Source organism: Choloepus didactylus, chromosome 3 (assembly GCF_015220235.1).
Source record: "Choloepus didactylus isolate mChoDid1 chromosome 3, mChoDid1.pri, whole genome shotgun sequence".
Lineage (NCBI taxonomy): Eukaryota > Metazoa > Chordata > Mammalia > Pilosa > Megalonychidae > Choloepus > Choloepus didactylus.
The window spans coordinates 57,621,989-57,639,884 of record NC_051309.1 but is presented as its reverse complement, the minus strand read 5'-3'; the positions used below and the strand labels follow the sequence as shown (position 1 = coordinate 57,639,884).

The 17,896-nt window shown below is 34.8% G+C and overlaps 1 protein-coding gene across 1 annotated transcript in view; it reads right to left on the bottom strand.

The window, feature by feature from the left end:
* Positions 1–17,896, bottom strand: part of EXOC1 (exocyst complex component 1) — a 67,300-nt gene that overhangs the window by 32,119 nt on the left and 17,285 nt on the right. Inside the window, 4 exon segments of the mRNA XM_037829847.1 lie at positions 1,285–1,434; positions 11,248–11,357; positions 12,013–12,145; positions 12,367–12,594. Coding sequence (XP_037685775.1) covers positions 1,285–1,434; positions 11,248–11,357; positions 12,013–12,145; positions 12,367–12,594 — 621 coding nt within the window.

Here is a 17,896-nt window from a genome sequence, read left to right as displayed (position 1 = left end):
TCTGTGCTTAAGTGTCAGCTTCTCCTGCAGCCTTGTCTGACCACCCTATTTGAAATTGCAACCTTCTCTAGACCTGGCATTACTCCCCCTTCCCTGGTTTATTTTCTTCATAGCACTTAGCATCTTCTAATATGTTATATGATTAACTTTATCTGTCTTTTTCCACCAGAATATGCACTCTAATAAGGAAAGTATTTTCCTCTTTCAGTCAATGCTCTATGTCAGCACATAATAGGTACTCGATTAATCTGCTGAATCAATACTGAATGAATGACTCTCATCTTCCCCAATTACTGAATTTCAGTCAGGGGAATACCACTATTCTTTCAGTTTCCAAATCTAGCAGGTCTGGCATCATCTTAGGCCATCTGCCTTTGGAGTCTCTCTTTTTGCTTATCTTCTCTCCTGATTCCTACCATCATCTTCCTGTTGTTTAAGAACTCATTTCACCTGAATTATTTCATAAGGTTCTTAATTAACTTCTCCCATCTTGCCTTTTCTCCCCTACTTGATGAATGCTTATCTGTTCAACATAGTTTCTCACTGCTCCAGATATGAAATTTCTGCTTCAGTAAGGCTTTCCTGCTTATTATCTTTGGAAAAGGGCTTATTTTTCCTGCTGTGGTCAACATGTCTGACTCTGCAACCCTGCGATGCCCTCCCTCTTATTTATGGCTTCTATAATTAACATTTGAAATTCAATTCAAGTTCTATATCTTCCCCAAGTATTCAAGACAGCAACTTCTCCTTCCTCTAAACTGTCATATATTTGAACTCATTTCTAGCTTAGCACTTATTTTTTTGCTGATTATTTTATGTATGATTGTTCTCAAGCTAGACTTAAAAACTCTTTAAGGGTGGAAGTTTGTTTGTTAGGCCCATGTGATTGGTATAGAGACATATCTGCACTTCAGTACTTGTTTATCAGAATAGATTGCAAATTCTTAGAGGGCAAATACCTTAATTACATATCTTCATACTCCCTATAGTCTCTACTCTCTATATTGCATATAAAGAAACTCAGGCAATAATTACAGCATTTAACTAAATCCAATGATGCATCAGGCTATGGCATGGCCTAATACTATTTATACTGAACTTCAAAATTTAGCTCTTCTTTATCCAAGTATATAAAATAAATTTTATCACTGGTTAATGAGCACTCAGAAATTAAATTTCTGCCTTTGCTATGAAAGTACTACAGTATTTCAAATGTCATTTGGGGAAATGAATAAATGACCTCTTGATTCTATATTCAATGAGTACATGATACCACATCCATACCTTTGTTAGTCCCTCATATTTTCCATAATCTGTATTCTTTAGCCACTCCATCAGCTTCGCATATCGGAGCAAATCTCTATGAAATGGATGATGATTGGGTAAAGTCAGTTCAACAGAGTGTTGAGCAAGAGTTGAACTCTGATCGTGACCCTAGAGTGAGCAAATAATAAATATTACTGACTGTATAAAGAAACACTGCTACAACCGAAAATTCTAAACAATGACCAAATGCAGCCAAGCAAATGTAACAAAATATAGAAAAATAAAAACCAAGTACTTACTTATCTTCTTTTATCCTATGTATATCAACTAAACACCATCACATAAAATAAATATAATCAGGAAAGAATGGCACTCTGATAAATCAGCTACTCATTCCAACCTCTAAATGAGGATGAATGTTTTAATCAAGCTTGTCTCTCTCATACTGTATCATTTTACAATTTACTAAGCAAATAAACTTCATGACATAGACTGTATTAAGAAATTGCTGTCTTGAAGACTTGGCGAAGATATAGAACTTGAATTGAATTTCAAATGTTAATTACAGAAGCCATAAATAATTATAGAACTGAATAGGGAAGTCATTAAAAACAGAATTTCTATGTTTATGAAATTACCATTAGAATCTAGAATCTACAGTATTTAAAACAGATAAAAAATATATATAGTATACAGAGTTTTAAAGCTAGGAAAGACTATAGATGACTATATCCTGGACTTTCCAGAAAAATCTCTAATAATGTAATTAACTTTTTTCCATTAAAGTGATATGTTAATAACTATATGTGATTTTGTCTTTATACTTCAAAAATACCTTTATATAAGTAATTTAATAAGTTAACAAACAGTCTTAGATAGATGATGCATCTTGACTTTTGCCTTGGAAAATATAGACCTGGCAGATCATCAAATCTAATAATCATCTAAAAGAAGAAACTGAGACTCAATGGGTTGAGTAATTTGCTCAGGTTGCACAGGAAGAAAGCTAGAATTAGAACCTTGGTCATCTGAGTCTCACTTCCATTTTAAAAACCTGCCAAACAAAATCATTTTAACCAGACTCAAAAACTGCAACTGGTATTAAAAAAAAAAACTTCCCTTTAAAAATGTAATTTTCCAAGAATAAGGAAAGGGCAAAATAAGCCAGATTTATTTGAAGTCATTCTAAATCAATGTGATATGCCTGGATAATCAGAAGTTATTTGTTAGCATCTTGTGAAAACTGCATTACATGACATGATTTGGGGGTTGGTTAACTCATTTCCTGGTAAAGTCACCTAAAGGTAATTAAAATGTATATTATATTAGTTAATAAAGAATAACTTTTAAACATCCGAATTTCAATTATTTTAATTTGAAGGGGATTTCTTTAATCTACTTAATTATATTCTTTACTATACACACAAAATAAGAACTTTTTGGTTACAGAGTTTTAAAAAAATCTTTTAAATACAGAGTATCCAGAAAGAAAAATTCCCGGCCTACAGGAATAAACAGTTCCCTAGTAATTAAGAAGTACCTTTAGAGTAAGAAAGATCAGGTGTAAAATGGACCCAGTACTAAAACCTCCATCATTAGCTGAGTCCCTTCTTTATTAAAGTTTTGAAATTAGTCTCTTGGGAAGTTTTCTTCCAATATACTTCTCAAATTCACTTGACTGACATCTGCTCCATTTAACTTGGGAAACTGCACCGGAAATGTATAAAAGTATTCACAAAACTAGACCGACCAAATTCAACATAACAAGAACCAGAACATAAAGGCAAAATCTAACCTGAACTAACATGAGGCTATTTAAAGTGTTGGGAGTTACCTATTCATATTCTCTGCTGCAGAAACATTAATGTGTTTGATTACAGGGTCCTGTCCCAGACCCTGCTGGGGGTGGTACAGAATATACAGTAAATTCACTGTATTATTTTTACAAAATCTTAAAAATTCTAAAAACTACAGCTGACTCCAAGAGTTTTATATAAGGGAGTATGGCCCTGTTTTCTCTACAGCTAACTGAATATAAACAATCATGTCTTCTAACAGAATAATTGAGGACTAAGAGCTACAGTGTTAAAAAATGGAACAATTCTATATATTCAGAATGCTTGGAACCCAAATCTTTTCCATGAAGTAAAGGTTAACAATAAATTTGAACAAAATTAATAATATTAAATAAAACACACAGGTATTATGACTGGACTACTCTTTAATCTCAAATTATAGTTGTGAAAGGTTAATATGTTAGCATTACAGAAATGTTGAACTGCCATATCAGAAAGACAGTCAGGATTCCACAGAATTGCAGGTATTAGATATAAGGCATGCACAGACATCAGTTATAGGTTTAATAATGTCTCCGAATTGTATGTTAGTTATTACATTGAATAAAGGGAAAGAACATTTGACACACTTGTTATGGCTTATAAATGTTTTCCAAATTTTCTGTTTTCATCAATAACAATATGAAGTGTCTTTCATTATCCAAAAACAATCTTCCTCATTAATTTTCCTCAATGATTCAAGACTTAAAATAACTACATGTTTTTCTACAACTGTTTACTCAGGTTATCACATATTAAGTTATACTATTTACTTGAGTGCCAGGAAAGCTCTTCAATCATTAAAAACCTCCTGAAAATGGAAGAATAACTTTAATTATTAACATTTATAGAGTATTTTACAGTTTACAAAGCTCTTTCACAACATTACTATTAAAGTTTTCTTCTACAAACAGCATATGAACTTCACCATCATCCGAAAAAGTCATCTCTAATATTAAGAACATCATTACCATCAAACCATTATCATTAAGCTAGATTAAACGGCATTAGTATCAACAAAAAGGATTTAATTTTAGAGAAAATGCTTCCAAATAACTATAGAAAATCAGTTGAATACATATTTAATATAAATTGTTTAATTCAATCAACAATACAACTTTACCACATCTACTCTAAGGTGTAAAGAATTTTATTTCTACATTTTAAAAATTAAAACATTGTTTAATAAAATAACACTTCATTGTTACTACTTTGCTAGGTATTTTATAAACATAAAGTCTGCTCTTCCCAATAATCTTACAAAGAATTTTTGTCATTTTAAAAAATGGGGAAAATCTATTATTAACATAATTTTTTTGTAGTAAAATTTTTTTGACTTTTTATTTTGAAATACTTTCAAACTTAGAGGACAGTTTCAAAAATAATACAAACCCCATACAGAGGACTCCAACATACCCCTACCTTCCCAGATACCCAGATACAGTACTTAAAACATTTTGCCACATTTTGCCACATTTTGCCGTATCATTCTATCCATCCGTCCATCTGTCTATTGGTTGTATACATCATGCTCCTTGAATACTGCCTAGGAATAGGATATTCACTTACATAACCACCTTAAGAGCAGTAACCGTAAGTGCAGTTATTCAGCTCAAGAAATTTAACATTGATATAAAAGCTGACATTCCAATTTTCCAAATGACCCTTTGAGCCTTTTCTCCTCCCTTGCTAGATCCCATCCAGGAATACTTGTTGCATTCAAGTGTCATGTCATGGTCTCTGTAGTTGCTCTATCTTTTTTTTTTTAATCAAGGAAACATATATACAACATAAACTGTCCCATCTCAACCATTCCCAAGCATACCATTCAGTGGGATTAATCACATTCACAATGTTGCGATACCCTCATCACCTTCTATTACTAAAACTTTCCCATCTCACCTACACCCATTTTACATTAATTCCTGATTCCCCCTGCCCCCTCAACCCCCTCACCTGGCAAACTGTACTCTAATTTCTGTCTCTATGAGTTTGCATATTCTCTGATCTTTTCTTTCCAGTTACCACAGAGCTTAAATTTAACATCCTAAATCTATTACATTCTCATTTGCTTTGATATCAACTTAAACTTCAATAGTCTATGTAAACTATGTTCCTATATCCCTCTGTACCCCCACCTTTATATAGTTCTTGCCAAAAATTACATGTTTATACATTATGAATCTAAATCCACTGATTTAGCATGACATATTTTACATTTGCCTTTTAGAGGAAGTAAAAGGTGAAGTTAAAAACCAAAAATACAATAGTACTGGCACTTAAGTTACCCACGTCATTAACCCTCATGAGAGATGTTTTTTCCTTCATGCTGCTTTGATATATTATTGTCTACTGTTCTTTCCTTCTAACCCGCAGAATTCTCTCTTAACATCCCTTGTAGGCCAGTCTAGTGGTGATGGACTCCCTTAGCTTTTGTTTATTTGGGAATATCTTAATCTCTCCTTCATCTTTGAAAGACAGTTTTGCTGGATATAGAATTCTTGGTTGGTAATTTTTTGCTTTCAGCACTTTATATGTCATCCCACTGCTTTTTGCTTCCATGATTTCTGATGAGAATAATCTTATTGAGGCTCCTTGTACATGACATGTTGTATCTGTCTTGCGGCTTTCAGAATTTTCTCAAATCTATGATTTGACAGTTTGATTATAATATGTCACAGCACAGGTATATTTGGGTTTATCCTGTTTGGAGTTCATTGAGCATCTTGGATGTGTGAATTTATGTCTTCCATTAACTTCAGGAAGTTTTCAGCCATCATTTCTTTGAATATTCTCTCTTTTTTCTCCTCCTGAGACTCCCACAATGCATATATTGGTAAGCTTGATGGTGTCCCACAGGTTCCTTAGGCTCTGTTCACTTTTCTTCATTCTTTCTTCTTTCTGTTCCTCAGAATGAAAGATTTCAAATTTCTTATCTTCAAGTTGTTTTCTGATTCTTTTTTCTGCCAGCTACAATTTGCTGTTGAAGTCCTCTAGGGAATTTTAACTTTCTGTTCCTGTGGTCTTCAGTGCTGTTTTGTTCCTTTTCATGATATTCATCTCTCTATTGATATTCTCTTTGTGTTCACCTATTCTTTCCTTAATTTCTTTTAGTTCTCTGTCCATGTTTTCCTTTAGCTCTTTGAGTACTATTTAGGATCATTTTAAAAAAGCCTTTGTCTGGTATGTCCCAGGTCTGGTCTTCTTCACTGATGGTTACCAATGTTTTAATCTTCTTCTTTGGCTGGGCCATCAATTCCTGTTTCTGTGTATGTTTTGTGACCTTTGGTTGAAACCTGGATATTTTGATATCTTAAAGGGTTATCAGTGGAATTTAGACTCTGACGCATCTGTTCTTTAAGCTAATAACCAGCTAGTACGATGACAGAGCTTTCTTTAAACGCTAACAAGAAAAAAAAAAAGAAGAAAAAGGAGGAGGAGGAGGAGAAAAAGAAAACACCTTTCAGAGCCTAAGCAGATTGACCTGTGCAAATGCTCTCCTTCAGTGCTTATCCATAAAATAAGTTCAGAGAATAGCTCCAGGCCAAAGAGTAGGGGCCTCCCTGGTCCTTTATGAGCATGCGTCTTGTCTTGTAAATACACACATGGCCCTAGCATTTCCCCCTTACATTGTTCTGAATGTCCCCTCTTCCCTATGAAAAAGTTTCCTCATGGTCTCAAGGCACTGCAATGTATACCCTACAGCCAGAAATCTCTTGTCCCAGGTATCAAGATTTGACTGTTCTCTCACAGCATTCTGTAGGACAGTTCTGAGAGCTGCCTTACACATACAGGGAAAATTCTGGGATGGCAAATTCTGGTACAGAAAGTCCCTCAGACCACCACCAGACAGACTGGACCAGCCATACATGCTCCCAGTATGTGCATGAGGGTCACTCTGCTTCCTCCAGAACTGGGAGCAGAGACCCACACTGGAAGCATGGGCCAGCTCCATGATGAGCCAGTAAAGGGGGTGGGAGAGGCACCAGACAGGGTGCCAAGAGACCATACAGCTTTTAAGAAGCCTTTTACTTGATTCAGTGCTGCCTTGTTACTGCAGTCCTTTAACTGTTTTCTGGAGCTTTGCGAAAGATGTTTCTGTCACCTCTTGCTGGTTGTTCAAACCTTCTATTGGGGGATAGAGCCCTGAAGCATCTCACTCTGTTATCTTGAATGGGGTGAGGTCAGCATCATTTTAAAATAATAACTGAGTGCCTACATTAATAAATCTCCAAATTAATCTAAGAAAATACATTTTGTGAAAACTTAGTAAATTATAAATTTTCATTAGTGCATTTATTACTAGAATTTGTAGTAAACTTTGCTAACATTGAATGCCTTACTATCACCAAGTGCTGTCCCAAGTGCTAAACATATATAAACACATTAATCCTCATAACCACCCAGTGAGGTAGGTATTTTTATGACTCACATTATTCAGATGAGACAACTGAGGTGGCACAGAGAGATTAATTAACTTGCCCAAGATTACTGATCTAGGAAGTGGCAGAGATGGGGTTCCAAACCCAGGAACTTTGGCTCCAAAGTGTTCCCACTCTTAACACTTTGCTATACTAACTTTCTAATAGAAATGATACCTTTGGGTTAAATATTGAATATATTTTTCAAGACTTGGGAACTCTTACCTTCTATGCTATGACTAGTTCAGATTAGAGTGTTTTTTTTGTTTTTTGTTTTTTTTTTAAAGGAGAAACTCTGAGCAAAGTTCCAACAAACATCAGGAAAACTGACTCAAATAATCGTAAGTCTTTTTAAGCTCTTTATCAGAGATCATCAACTTGTGTTTAAAAAAGTAGGAAACATCCTTAAGAAAACAATTTTTGTGAAATCAATTGGATATTGGTGTTCTACTATACAGGTTTCATTTTACTATATGATGTTTCTGTAAATATATGTTGAAAGAAGAAAAGTTTCAAACTTTAGCATATAATAAAAACCCACAACTTTAGTTTTTTTCCTGGTACACTTTTAGTTCAGTACATTTTAGCTCAGTTTCATTTCCTCTAAGTTATAAGCATGATCAGTCTCATCATGTTGCCAAAGGCAAAGGTATAGAATCACATCATGAGGTCTCTGTGGAACCAGCTCAAAAAAGCACAGAATAGTCATCTTTTCAAACAAATCTTTCAAAAAACAACCAAAAGAATTTTTAAAAGGACATTTTCATTTTGCAAATATTTCCACAATTTCATTAGCCTTAATCTGACTGCCTGTTTGCAATATCAGAATCCTAATTAGTGTAACTAGCTTGATTCTCCTAGTTGAATATATTTCTATGAACACGAATCTCTAATAAATGTAAAAATTACGGATAGGAATCTATAATTTCAATGAAAGCTGACTATGTAGGAAGATCTAAAAGATCCAAAAGAATTTAGCCAACTGTTAAAAGTATTACTCACTGTATTACAGTAAAATTGAATATTAAATAAAACGCATTTCAAGTTTAATTAAAACAGATATATGTATAAATATTCGTATGAAAGCTGCATCACAGATAGCATGCTCTAGATTAGTGATTTCCAAATGCAAAGATGTTTTTAACTGGCATACAAAAATAAAAGAAAAACGAAATGATGGGAGTGAGTTTTTCATAAGGGTAAATTTATTAATTTTTAAAGCTTGAAATTATGTTCTTATTCTTTTAGTGTCAAAAGGTCATTTTAAAAATGAACATAGTGAAAGAAAATGGTCTTTTAAGGTCTTTACTTTGTAAAATAAAAAACTGGTGACTTGGTCAGTCTCCAAACTTTATTTCTTTTAACTTTACTGATGTGTGAATTGAAAAAACTGGGAACCAATGCTCTTTACTGTTATTTTGTGTGCAATAGATTATTTCTACTGGATTCTTCTGTACAATATTTATAAATTTTATACTATTTACTATAACCTGTATTGCATATTGCAAGGACTCTGTTCAAATCGTATCTCATACATAAAGTCATATCTGACTACTTAAATCTTCAGTAAACTCACTTTTTTTAAAAGAGCACTTTTATGTTTTTTATATATGTAGTTAATCATGATCGTAGTCCACCACAAGACTCACTGTATTATACATTCCCATGTTTTAACCTTCAACTTTCCTTCTAGAAAACTCACTTTTGATTAAAACTCTTTGGCACTTAGAATCCATAGTTCTACAATTAGCAATTTATTATAATAAACATTGTTGTAGAGCTTTAAGTACACTGGTCTTAACTCCTCCTAAGAAGTAACTTGAGGGCAGGAACCACTTCTTGTTTTACCATATTGGCCAGATCGAGTACATAATAGGCACACAGTGAACATTTAGTGAGCTGCATTATAACATGTGAATCAAATTTTTCCAGCTAGTTGGTCTCACAACCAGGAACACAAATACCCATGTTTCTTGACTTGTTTGCTAGGTGACGTGATGAACTGAATTCAACCCAGATAAAATCTCTTTCCTGCATTTGGGACATCCTCCTCCACCTTCTTCAGTACATCCCAGATTGCTGCAATGTTCTAGTTTGTAACATGCATCACTCATGTGGAACAATACATATTAGATTTGGAGAAATCTGAAGCATTCATTTTAAATAAAGCCATTAGTCTATAACGCAAAGAAGCAAAATCATAAATAAATGCATATTACAACAAACGATCAAAGGTGCAGAAAGGACCACTGTTTACTGACTTGGTATTTTTAATACCATATACAAATGTGGATAACATCACTGTCAACATATTATAATTAAACACCAAGGGATAGTGTAGAAATAGATATTACTAAAATAATGATGTGAGAGAAATGTGAATTAGAATTTCCTGTGTGATTTCTAAGTTTACTTTCTTTCTTGACACTTTTTGGGTCAAATGAAACATTGAGGCATCCTCCCTGATTTCCCCTTCCCATGCTTATGCTTCCAAACTATCACTCTCATATCATTCTTGAGTATATCTGACTGTATCCCTCCCCTATTCTGTAAACTACTCTTGGATAGGAACTGTCTCTCATTTATTCCAAGTCAATGTCGGGTATGCATCTCAATCATCTGGCAAATGTTTACTAAAAAAATGAAAGAGGAAATAAGTGAGTAACAGGAAGAAGGCAGGCAGAATGAGATTAAATGCCTTTCTAGTAAAGCAAACTCTGCTACAGGACATTAAAAAACCACTACAAATATGGTTAATGGGTAGTAAGTTAAGTCAAGCTATAAACTATAAAGATTCTGCTGCTAAGCTGAGCAAACTGTTTGGAAAAAAAATCAGAAAAGCTTGAGTCAAATTTGATGTACTCACAGGAACCGAAAGAAAGTAGGACCTGTTATAGAGTTGAAGGAGGGCCTGAGTAAACTAATTGGAAACAAAATATAGTAAATACAATTGTTTTAGAATACTGCAAAGTGAAAAGAAAATAAGAATCCAAAGTTTCAGACAGTATTTTTTAATGAATAACAGATTCCCCAAAGTTTCTTTTTACCTAATAGCCTTAATAAATAAAATAAAAAAGGTGAAAAATAAGAAATCTCATTTATTACACCATGTATTAAAATGTCTTCTATTCAAACCCCTCTAATTTAAGATTTTAATATTAACATTATTGTCACAACCTTAATTATAATATTCCTTTCCATATAAAAATGTAGACAAAGGGTTTACATGAAGATTAAATCAACTGAAATTTACAGCTGGGATATACTGATTTTTCTCACATGATCATTATCTGTATAAGTACACAGAGCCTACAAAACACTCAAAACCCCAAATCAAGTCCTGGTTCTCATCCAAAAATATACAAAAATAAAACAAGTCCACCAGTAAACATCTTTATGATCTACATGTAACAAATTTGAACTTATATAAATAAGAACGTCTAAATGGCATATGCAATAAATAAGCACAGTTACTTGATTTCTAGAATTAGAGAGTCTGAGCTGAAAGGAACTAGATTGTCTAGCTAAGGAGCCAGTTGAGGCCAAAAATATATCTATAATAAAATACGCACATATTTCAAAATCTTAAAATAAAATAAAGGTATGAAGGAATACATTGTGATACCAATTACACACATTAAAAATCTGGTAGGAATTTAAAGCTTAAGGTAATAATATGAATAAGCTAAAGGGACATGCCAGTTTTAATAATAACATAAAATTACCTGTTGAACAAAAACATTGTTGAGGTGACTGGCCAGTCTCCGGGCAAACTGCTCACGCAAATCACTGAAACGCTGTTGCTGCTGTTTGACTGCCAGAAGCATGTCATGGCCTGAAATCAGAATTACGTTTCCTGACTGATTTAATGGGTAAAAATGTTTCTTCTGATGTTTAATGGACACATTTATAAAAGTGCCCATATTTAAGTTTTAAAGAACTCAAAGTTTCACTGGTTTATACATTTGCTTATGAAAGAAAGGTAAGCAGAATTAGAAATCATCTAGTCTGGTAGCAGTTCTCTAAGTGTCATCCAGAATCAGCATTAGCATCACTTGGGAACTGTTAAAAATATGGATTCCAGGGCCCCAGCCCAGAAACTGCATCTGGGATTGGGGTCTGACAAACTGAGCAAGCTCTCCAGTGATTACTGCACACTCAAGTTCTGGAACCATTGGCCCAGCAAAAACCTTATGCTGTCTGGTCTAAACAGAGAGTGAATGAATACCTACTTTGTGCTAGGTTCTGGGACTGTAAAAGAAAAAATCATGGTTTATTCAATTACCAATAGTCAATCAGAAACAAACATACTGAAAAAAAGTTCTTAATACCAACAGAAATATGTCTGAGAGTAAGTTCAACTTGCTTGAGTAGATAATAACGTAACCCTAAACCACTTGCCCCATGTATTTCTTGTCAAAATCTTTGTATCAAATCATAGGCTTAGTCTCAGGTTCTTGGTGAGATTTTATGATCTCCAATGAATTTACCTGGCCGAAGAGCTACGTTCATGCACTGCAGAAGCGCATCAGCAGCATTGGTGCAGGCTTCAATGCCTCTGGAAGATGCAAGATCTCCTTCCTGAAGAGCCTTTATATGACCTTTGGCCAAGTCCATGTGGTTCTGGAAGATATATAAATACACAGTTTGTACATGTAACTTGGGGAAATTTATAGGTAAGATGTTATTCAATCCTATTGTCAGGTCTTCGGAATTATTTTAAATCCTGATCTTAAAAGGAAATGAGCAAATGTTTATAAATAGGCTTTATATATTATCACTAGTTTTTTTTTTTTTTTTTTTTTTTACTTGTTTTGTTTTGTTGGTCATTTAAATCAACTTACCACAAGAAACTCTATCTCGGATAGGAGTTTGACATTATTAGTGTTACTAAGATGAATTAGGTGGTTGCTTTCAGATATCTGATCCATTTGTTCTTTTACACTTTGGAGCATTTCCTCATAACTGCTCAGTTTCAATTCAATCTGATCCACCTCCTTTAGAGCCTCATCCAGCAACTTCATCAGGATGTTCACTTGCTTTTCAGAGGCCATGATTGACTGGATGTTGGCCTATAAAGTAAAAATCAAAGTAATACTTCAGATTATTTAAATGTGTATAAGAATTACAAAGATGAAATGTTGCTAAATCTCTTTGAAAGGAGGATAACAAGGATTGATATACATCTACTTTATCTTTATGCTCCACTTTTTACACGGTATTTCCTAAGGGCATACCTTGCATCTACATCAAGGTTAGGCACCATGCCTCAGTATTTTATATTTTCACAGGCTGCTCAAGTTAGGTTCTGCTTCAGAGTCTATCATTGTTAATAATATATTCTCAATTCTGTAAAATAAGGGGCATTAGACTATATCATCTCTAACATTTCTTCCAATTCTACTTTCTTACTTCTAGCTTTTATGTAAAATACTAAATAAAAGCATAATGACCTATGTAATATCATAGTTAAGAGGGTAGCAGTGATATACCAGTCTTTGAAGAATATATGGAAATAATTTATAATTGTAGTATGAGCCGTATTAATAGGCTATACTAGGGCACAGGGAAAAACAATAGCTCCATCTATCATCATCTTTCTTTTCTCTTTCATTTGCAATTACATCTTTTTCCAAGCAAAGCAGTGACAAACCACCACCCCTTACCACTGTTCTCCAAATGATTTTGACTACTGATTCTGAATTCCCTGAAATATGGAAGCTATCAAATCCAAATTAAACTGCAAAGTAATCTAATGACTTGGAATTTATATGCAACATTAATTAGAAAAGAAAATATAAATCACTAAGCCACATGAAGAAGGCAGGTAACATGGCATGGTATGATAAAAAACTCGGACAAGGAATTAAAAAGAATATCACTGTACATTTGACACTGTGACTTCACACACATTTTATTTACAATATCTCAACTGTAAGTGTAATTCAAAAGTAAGAGTCAGATAACCCTTTGCAGCCCCGTGGCCAAGAGCTCCCATGCTAGGGATAGGCGGTTGGAGCTGGGAGACTGGTGGTTGGAGCTGGGAGACAAGCACAGAAGGGGGCAGCTTTCCAAACACTGTGCACCCATCTCAGCAATTGGCAGGGGAGATAACCCTTCACAGCCCCGAGATTGAGAGCTACCCAGCTGGGGACTGGCAGTTACAGCCTACTGCCAAGCATGGAGAAAGCAGCCTTCTAAGCCCTGTGCACCCATCTCTGCAGTTGGCTGGGGAGATAATCCTTCACAGCCCCATGGCCGAGAGCTCCCATGAGGGAATTCAGGATTCAGCAGTCTTGTGACCACAACTACTCTTCCTCCATGAAACTCATGGTGTGCACAGTCAAGAGGCAAGGGTGCTGCACAGAAGTGCCAGAAGCCCCTCTCCAACCCCAAGGACTCGTGGGCACATGGCGGATAGGGACTGTGGGGAATGTGAGCTGGAAGGTGAGATGCAAAGCTCCGAGGCCCAGAATAGTCCACCCCAGGAACTGCTGGGACCACTGTGCTCTGGAGTGGACTCCCTGCCAAACTGTGGAGGACCAGCTCCTCTCCCATGGTGTGGGCAGTCCCTAGTGCACACGAAAATTCATACACTGATTGGATTCCACCTGGTTTGGACCCTGCTCAGTGCATAGACAGGTTGGGGGAGAACTGACCTGAGGGTAAGAGGTGGCTCAAAAGTGCCATCTGCTGCTAGGACAGGGAAAGTGCACTCCACCAAGCTGTAGCTCTGCCAAATTATACATAAATGTTCAAATAATCCAGCATATCCTATAATAACCCTATCAAGACAAGCAAATGCCACAAGGCCAAAAAAAAAACAAAAAACAAAAAACAGAAAACTATAAAGCACATGAAGAAACCAGAAGATATGAACAACCCAAATTAAAAAGCCAGAGGAGACAAAGAACTTGGAGCAATTAATTGAATTAATCAAAGAAGTATATACAAATCTCCAAAACAACTTCAATGTAATGGCTAAGGACATAAAGGACATCAAGAAGACCCTAGATGAGCACAGAGAAGAATCTGAAACAATAAATTAAAAAATAGCAGATCTTATGGAAATAAACGATACTGTTGATCAAATTAAAAATATACTTGAAATACACAGCAGATGTGAAAAAGCAGAGGAAAGAATTAGCGAACTACAAGACAGGGCAATGGAATGCAAAAGGACAAAAGAATAAATGGCAAAAACAAATCGAAAAATTAGAAATGGATCTCAGGGAAATGATGGACAATATGAAACACACAAATAGAAGAAACATTGGTGTTCCAGAAGGTGAAGAGTAAAGGGTTAGGAAGAGTATTCAAAGACATTGTTGACTGTCTAAACAACAAAAATATGCAAATCAAAGATGCCCAATGAACTCCAAACAGAATAAATCCAAATCAACCCACTCCGAGACATATTCTGATCAGACTGTCAAATGTTGAAGAGGAGGAGAAAGTTCTGTAAGCACAAGAGAGAAGCAATTCACCACGTACAAGGGAACCAACATAAGACTAAGTACTGACTACACACAGTGGGCACCAGGGAGGCAAGAAGGCAGTGATACGACATATTTAAGATTCTGAAAGAGAAAAACTGCCAGCCAAGAATTCTTTATCCAGCAAAGCTCTCCTTCAAAATTGAGGGAGAGTTTAAATTTTCACAGCCAAACAATTGCTGAAAGAACCTGTTAACAAGAGACCTGTCCTGTAAGAAATACTAAAGGGAGCTACACCAGCTGAGAAAAAAAAGAAAGGCGAGAGAGGCCTGGAGAACAGCACAGAACTGAAGAGAATTAGTATGGGTAATATAAAGGAAATAAAGAGAGTGAGGGGAAAAATACATCTGACAAGAAATAACAAGGATGATTTGGAGAACAAAAACCAAAGGATAAGATGGCTGATTCGAGAACTGCCTTCACAGTGATAACATTGAATGTGAATGGATTTAAACTCCCCAATTAAAAGATGGATTGGCAGAATAGACTAAAAAATATGAACCATCAATATGCTGTTTACAAGAGACTCATCTTAGACCCAGTGACACAAAGAGATTGAAAGTGAAAGGATGGAAAAAATATTCCACACAAGCTACAGTCAAAAAAAGGCAGGGGTAGCAATACTAAATTCAGATAAAATAAGACTTTAAATGCAAAAATGTCATAAGAGACAAAGAAGGACACTATATACTAATAAAAGGGACAATGCACCAAGAAGAAATAACAATCATAAATGTTTAGGCACACAATGAAGGTCCTCCAAAGTACATGAAACAAACACTGGCCAAACTGAAGGAAGCAACAGACATTTATACAATAATTGTGGGAGATTTCAATGTGATAAATAAATTAGACTTAACAAACATATATAGAGCATTATATCCCAAATTATTAGGATATACATTCATCTCTAGTGCTCATGGAAAGTTCTCCAGGATAGATCATATGCTGGGGCATAAAACAAACCTCAATAAATTTAAAAAGACTGAAATTATTCAAAGCACATTCTCTGACCACAATAGAATGCAACTGGAAGTCAATAACCATCAAAGATCTAGAACATTCACAAACACTTGGAGGTTAAGCAACATACTGCTAAACAATCAGCAAGTCAAAGAAGAAATTGCAAGAGAAACTGCTAAATATCCAGAGAAGAAAGAAAATGAGAACACAACATATCAAAACCTATGGTATGCAGCAAAGGCAGTGCTGAGGGGGAAATTTATAGCTCTAAATGCATACATTTCAAAGGAAGAAAGAGCTAAAATCAAAGAATTAACGGAACTACTCAAGAAGCCAGAGAATGATCAGCAAACTAACCCTAAAGCAAGTAGAAGAAATAACAAGGATCAAAGCAGAAAAAAAAAAAAAAAAAAAAGATATGGAGAACAAAAAAACAATAGAGAGAATAAATAAAACCATAAGTTGGTTTTTTGAGAAGATCAACAAGCTTCACAAATCCTCATCTAGACTGACAAAGTAAAAAAGAAAGAAGACCCAAATAAACAAAATCATAAATGAGAGGGGGAACATTACTGTGGATCCCGAAGAAATAAAAAAAAATCATAAGAGGACACTATGAACAACTGTATGCCAACAAACTAGACAATTTAGAGGAAATGGATAATTTCCTGGAAACACATGAACAGCCTAGACTGACGAGAGAAGAAACAGAAGACCTCAAGAAATCAATCACAAGTAAACAGATACAATCAGTCATCCAAAAGGCTCCTACCATTAAAACCAAGGCCAGATGGCTTTACAGGGGAATTCTACCAAACTTTCCAAAAAGAACTGACACCATTCCTGCTCAAACTCTTTCGAAAAACTGAAGAAAATGGAACACTACCTAACTCATTTTATGAAGCTAACATCACTCTAATACCAAAACCAGATAAAGATGTTACAAGAAAGGAAAACTACAGACCAATCTCCTTAATAAATATAGATGCAAAAATTCTCAACAAAATACTTGCAAATCAAATCCAAAGACACATTCAAAAAATCATACACCACAACAAAGTGGGGTTCATCCCAAGCTTGCAAGGGTAGTCCAACCTAAGAAAATGAATCAATGTAATACAACACATTAACAAATCAAAAGGGAAAAATCAAATGATCCTCAATAGATGCTGAAAAAACATTTGACAAAACTCAGCATCCTTTTCTGAAAAAAAAAAAAAAACAACACTTCAAAAGGTAGGAATTGAAAGTAATTTCCTCAATATGATAAAGGGAACAGATGAAAAACCCACAGCCAGCATAGTACTCAATGGTGAGAGACTGAAAGCCTTCCTTCTAACATCAGTAACGAGACAAGGATGACCGCTGTCACCACTATTATTCAACATTGTGCTAGAAGTTCTAGCCAGAGCAATCTGGCAAGACAAAGAAATAAAAGGAATCAAAGTTGGAAAGGAAGAAGTAAAACTGTCATTATTCGCAGATGATATGATTGTATATTTGAAAAATCCTGAGAAATCGACAACACAGCTACTTGAGCTAATAAATTCAGCAAAGTGGTGGGATACAAGATTAATGCACAAAAGTGAGTAATGTTCCTATACACTAGAAATGACCTAACTGAAGAGACACTCAAGAAAAATATTCCATTCACAACAGCAACTAAAAAAAATCAAGTACCAAGGAATAAACTTAACCAAGCATATAAAAGACCTCTTTCTACACAGAAAATTACATAATTTTACTAAAAGAAATAAAAGGTGACCTAAAGAGATGGAAAGATATTTCATGTTCATGGTTAGGAAAGCTAAATGTCATTAAGATGTCAATCCTACCCAAATTGATCTACAGATTCAATGAGATTCCAATCAAAATTCCATCAACCTAATTTGCAGACTTGAAAAAGCTAATTATC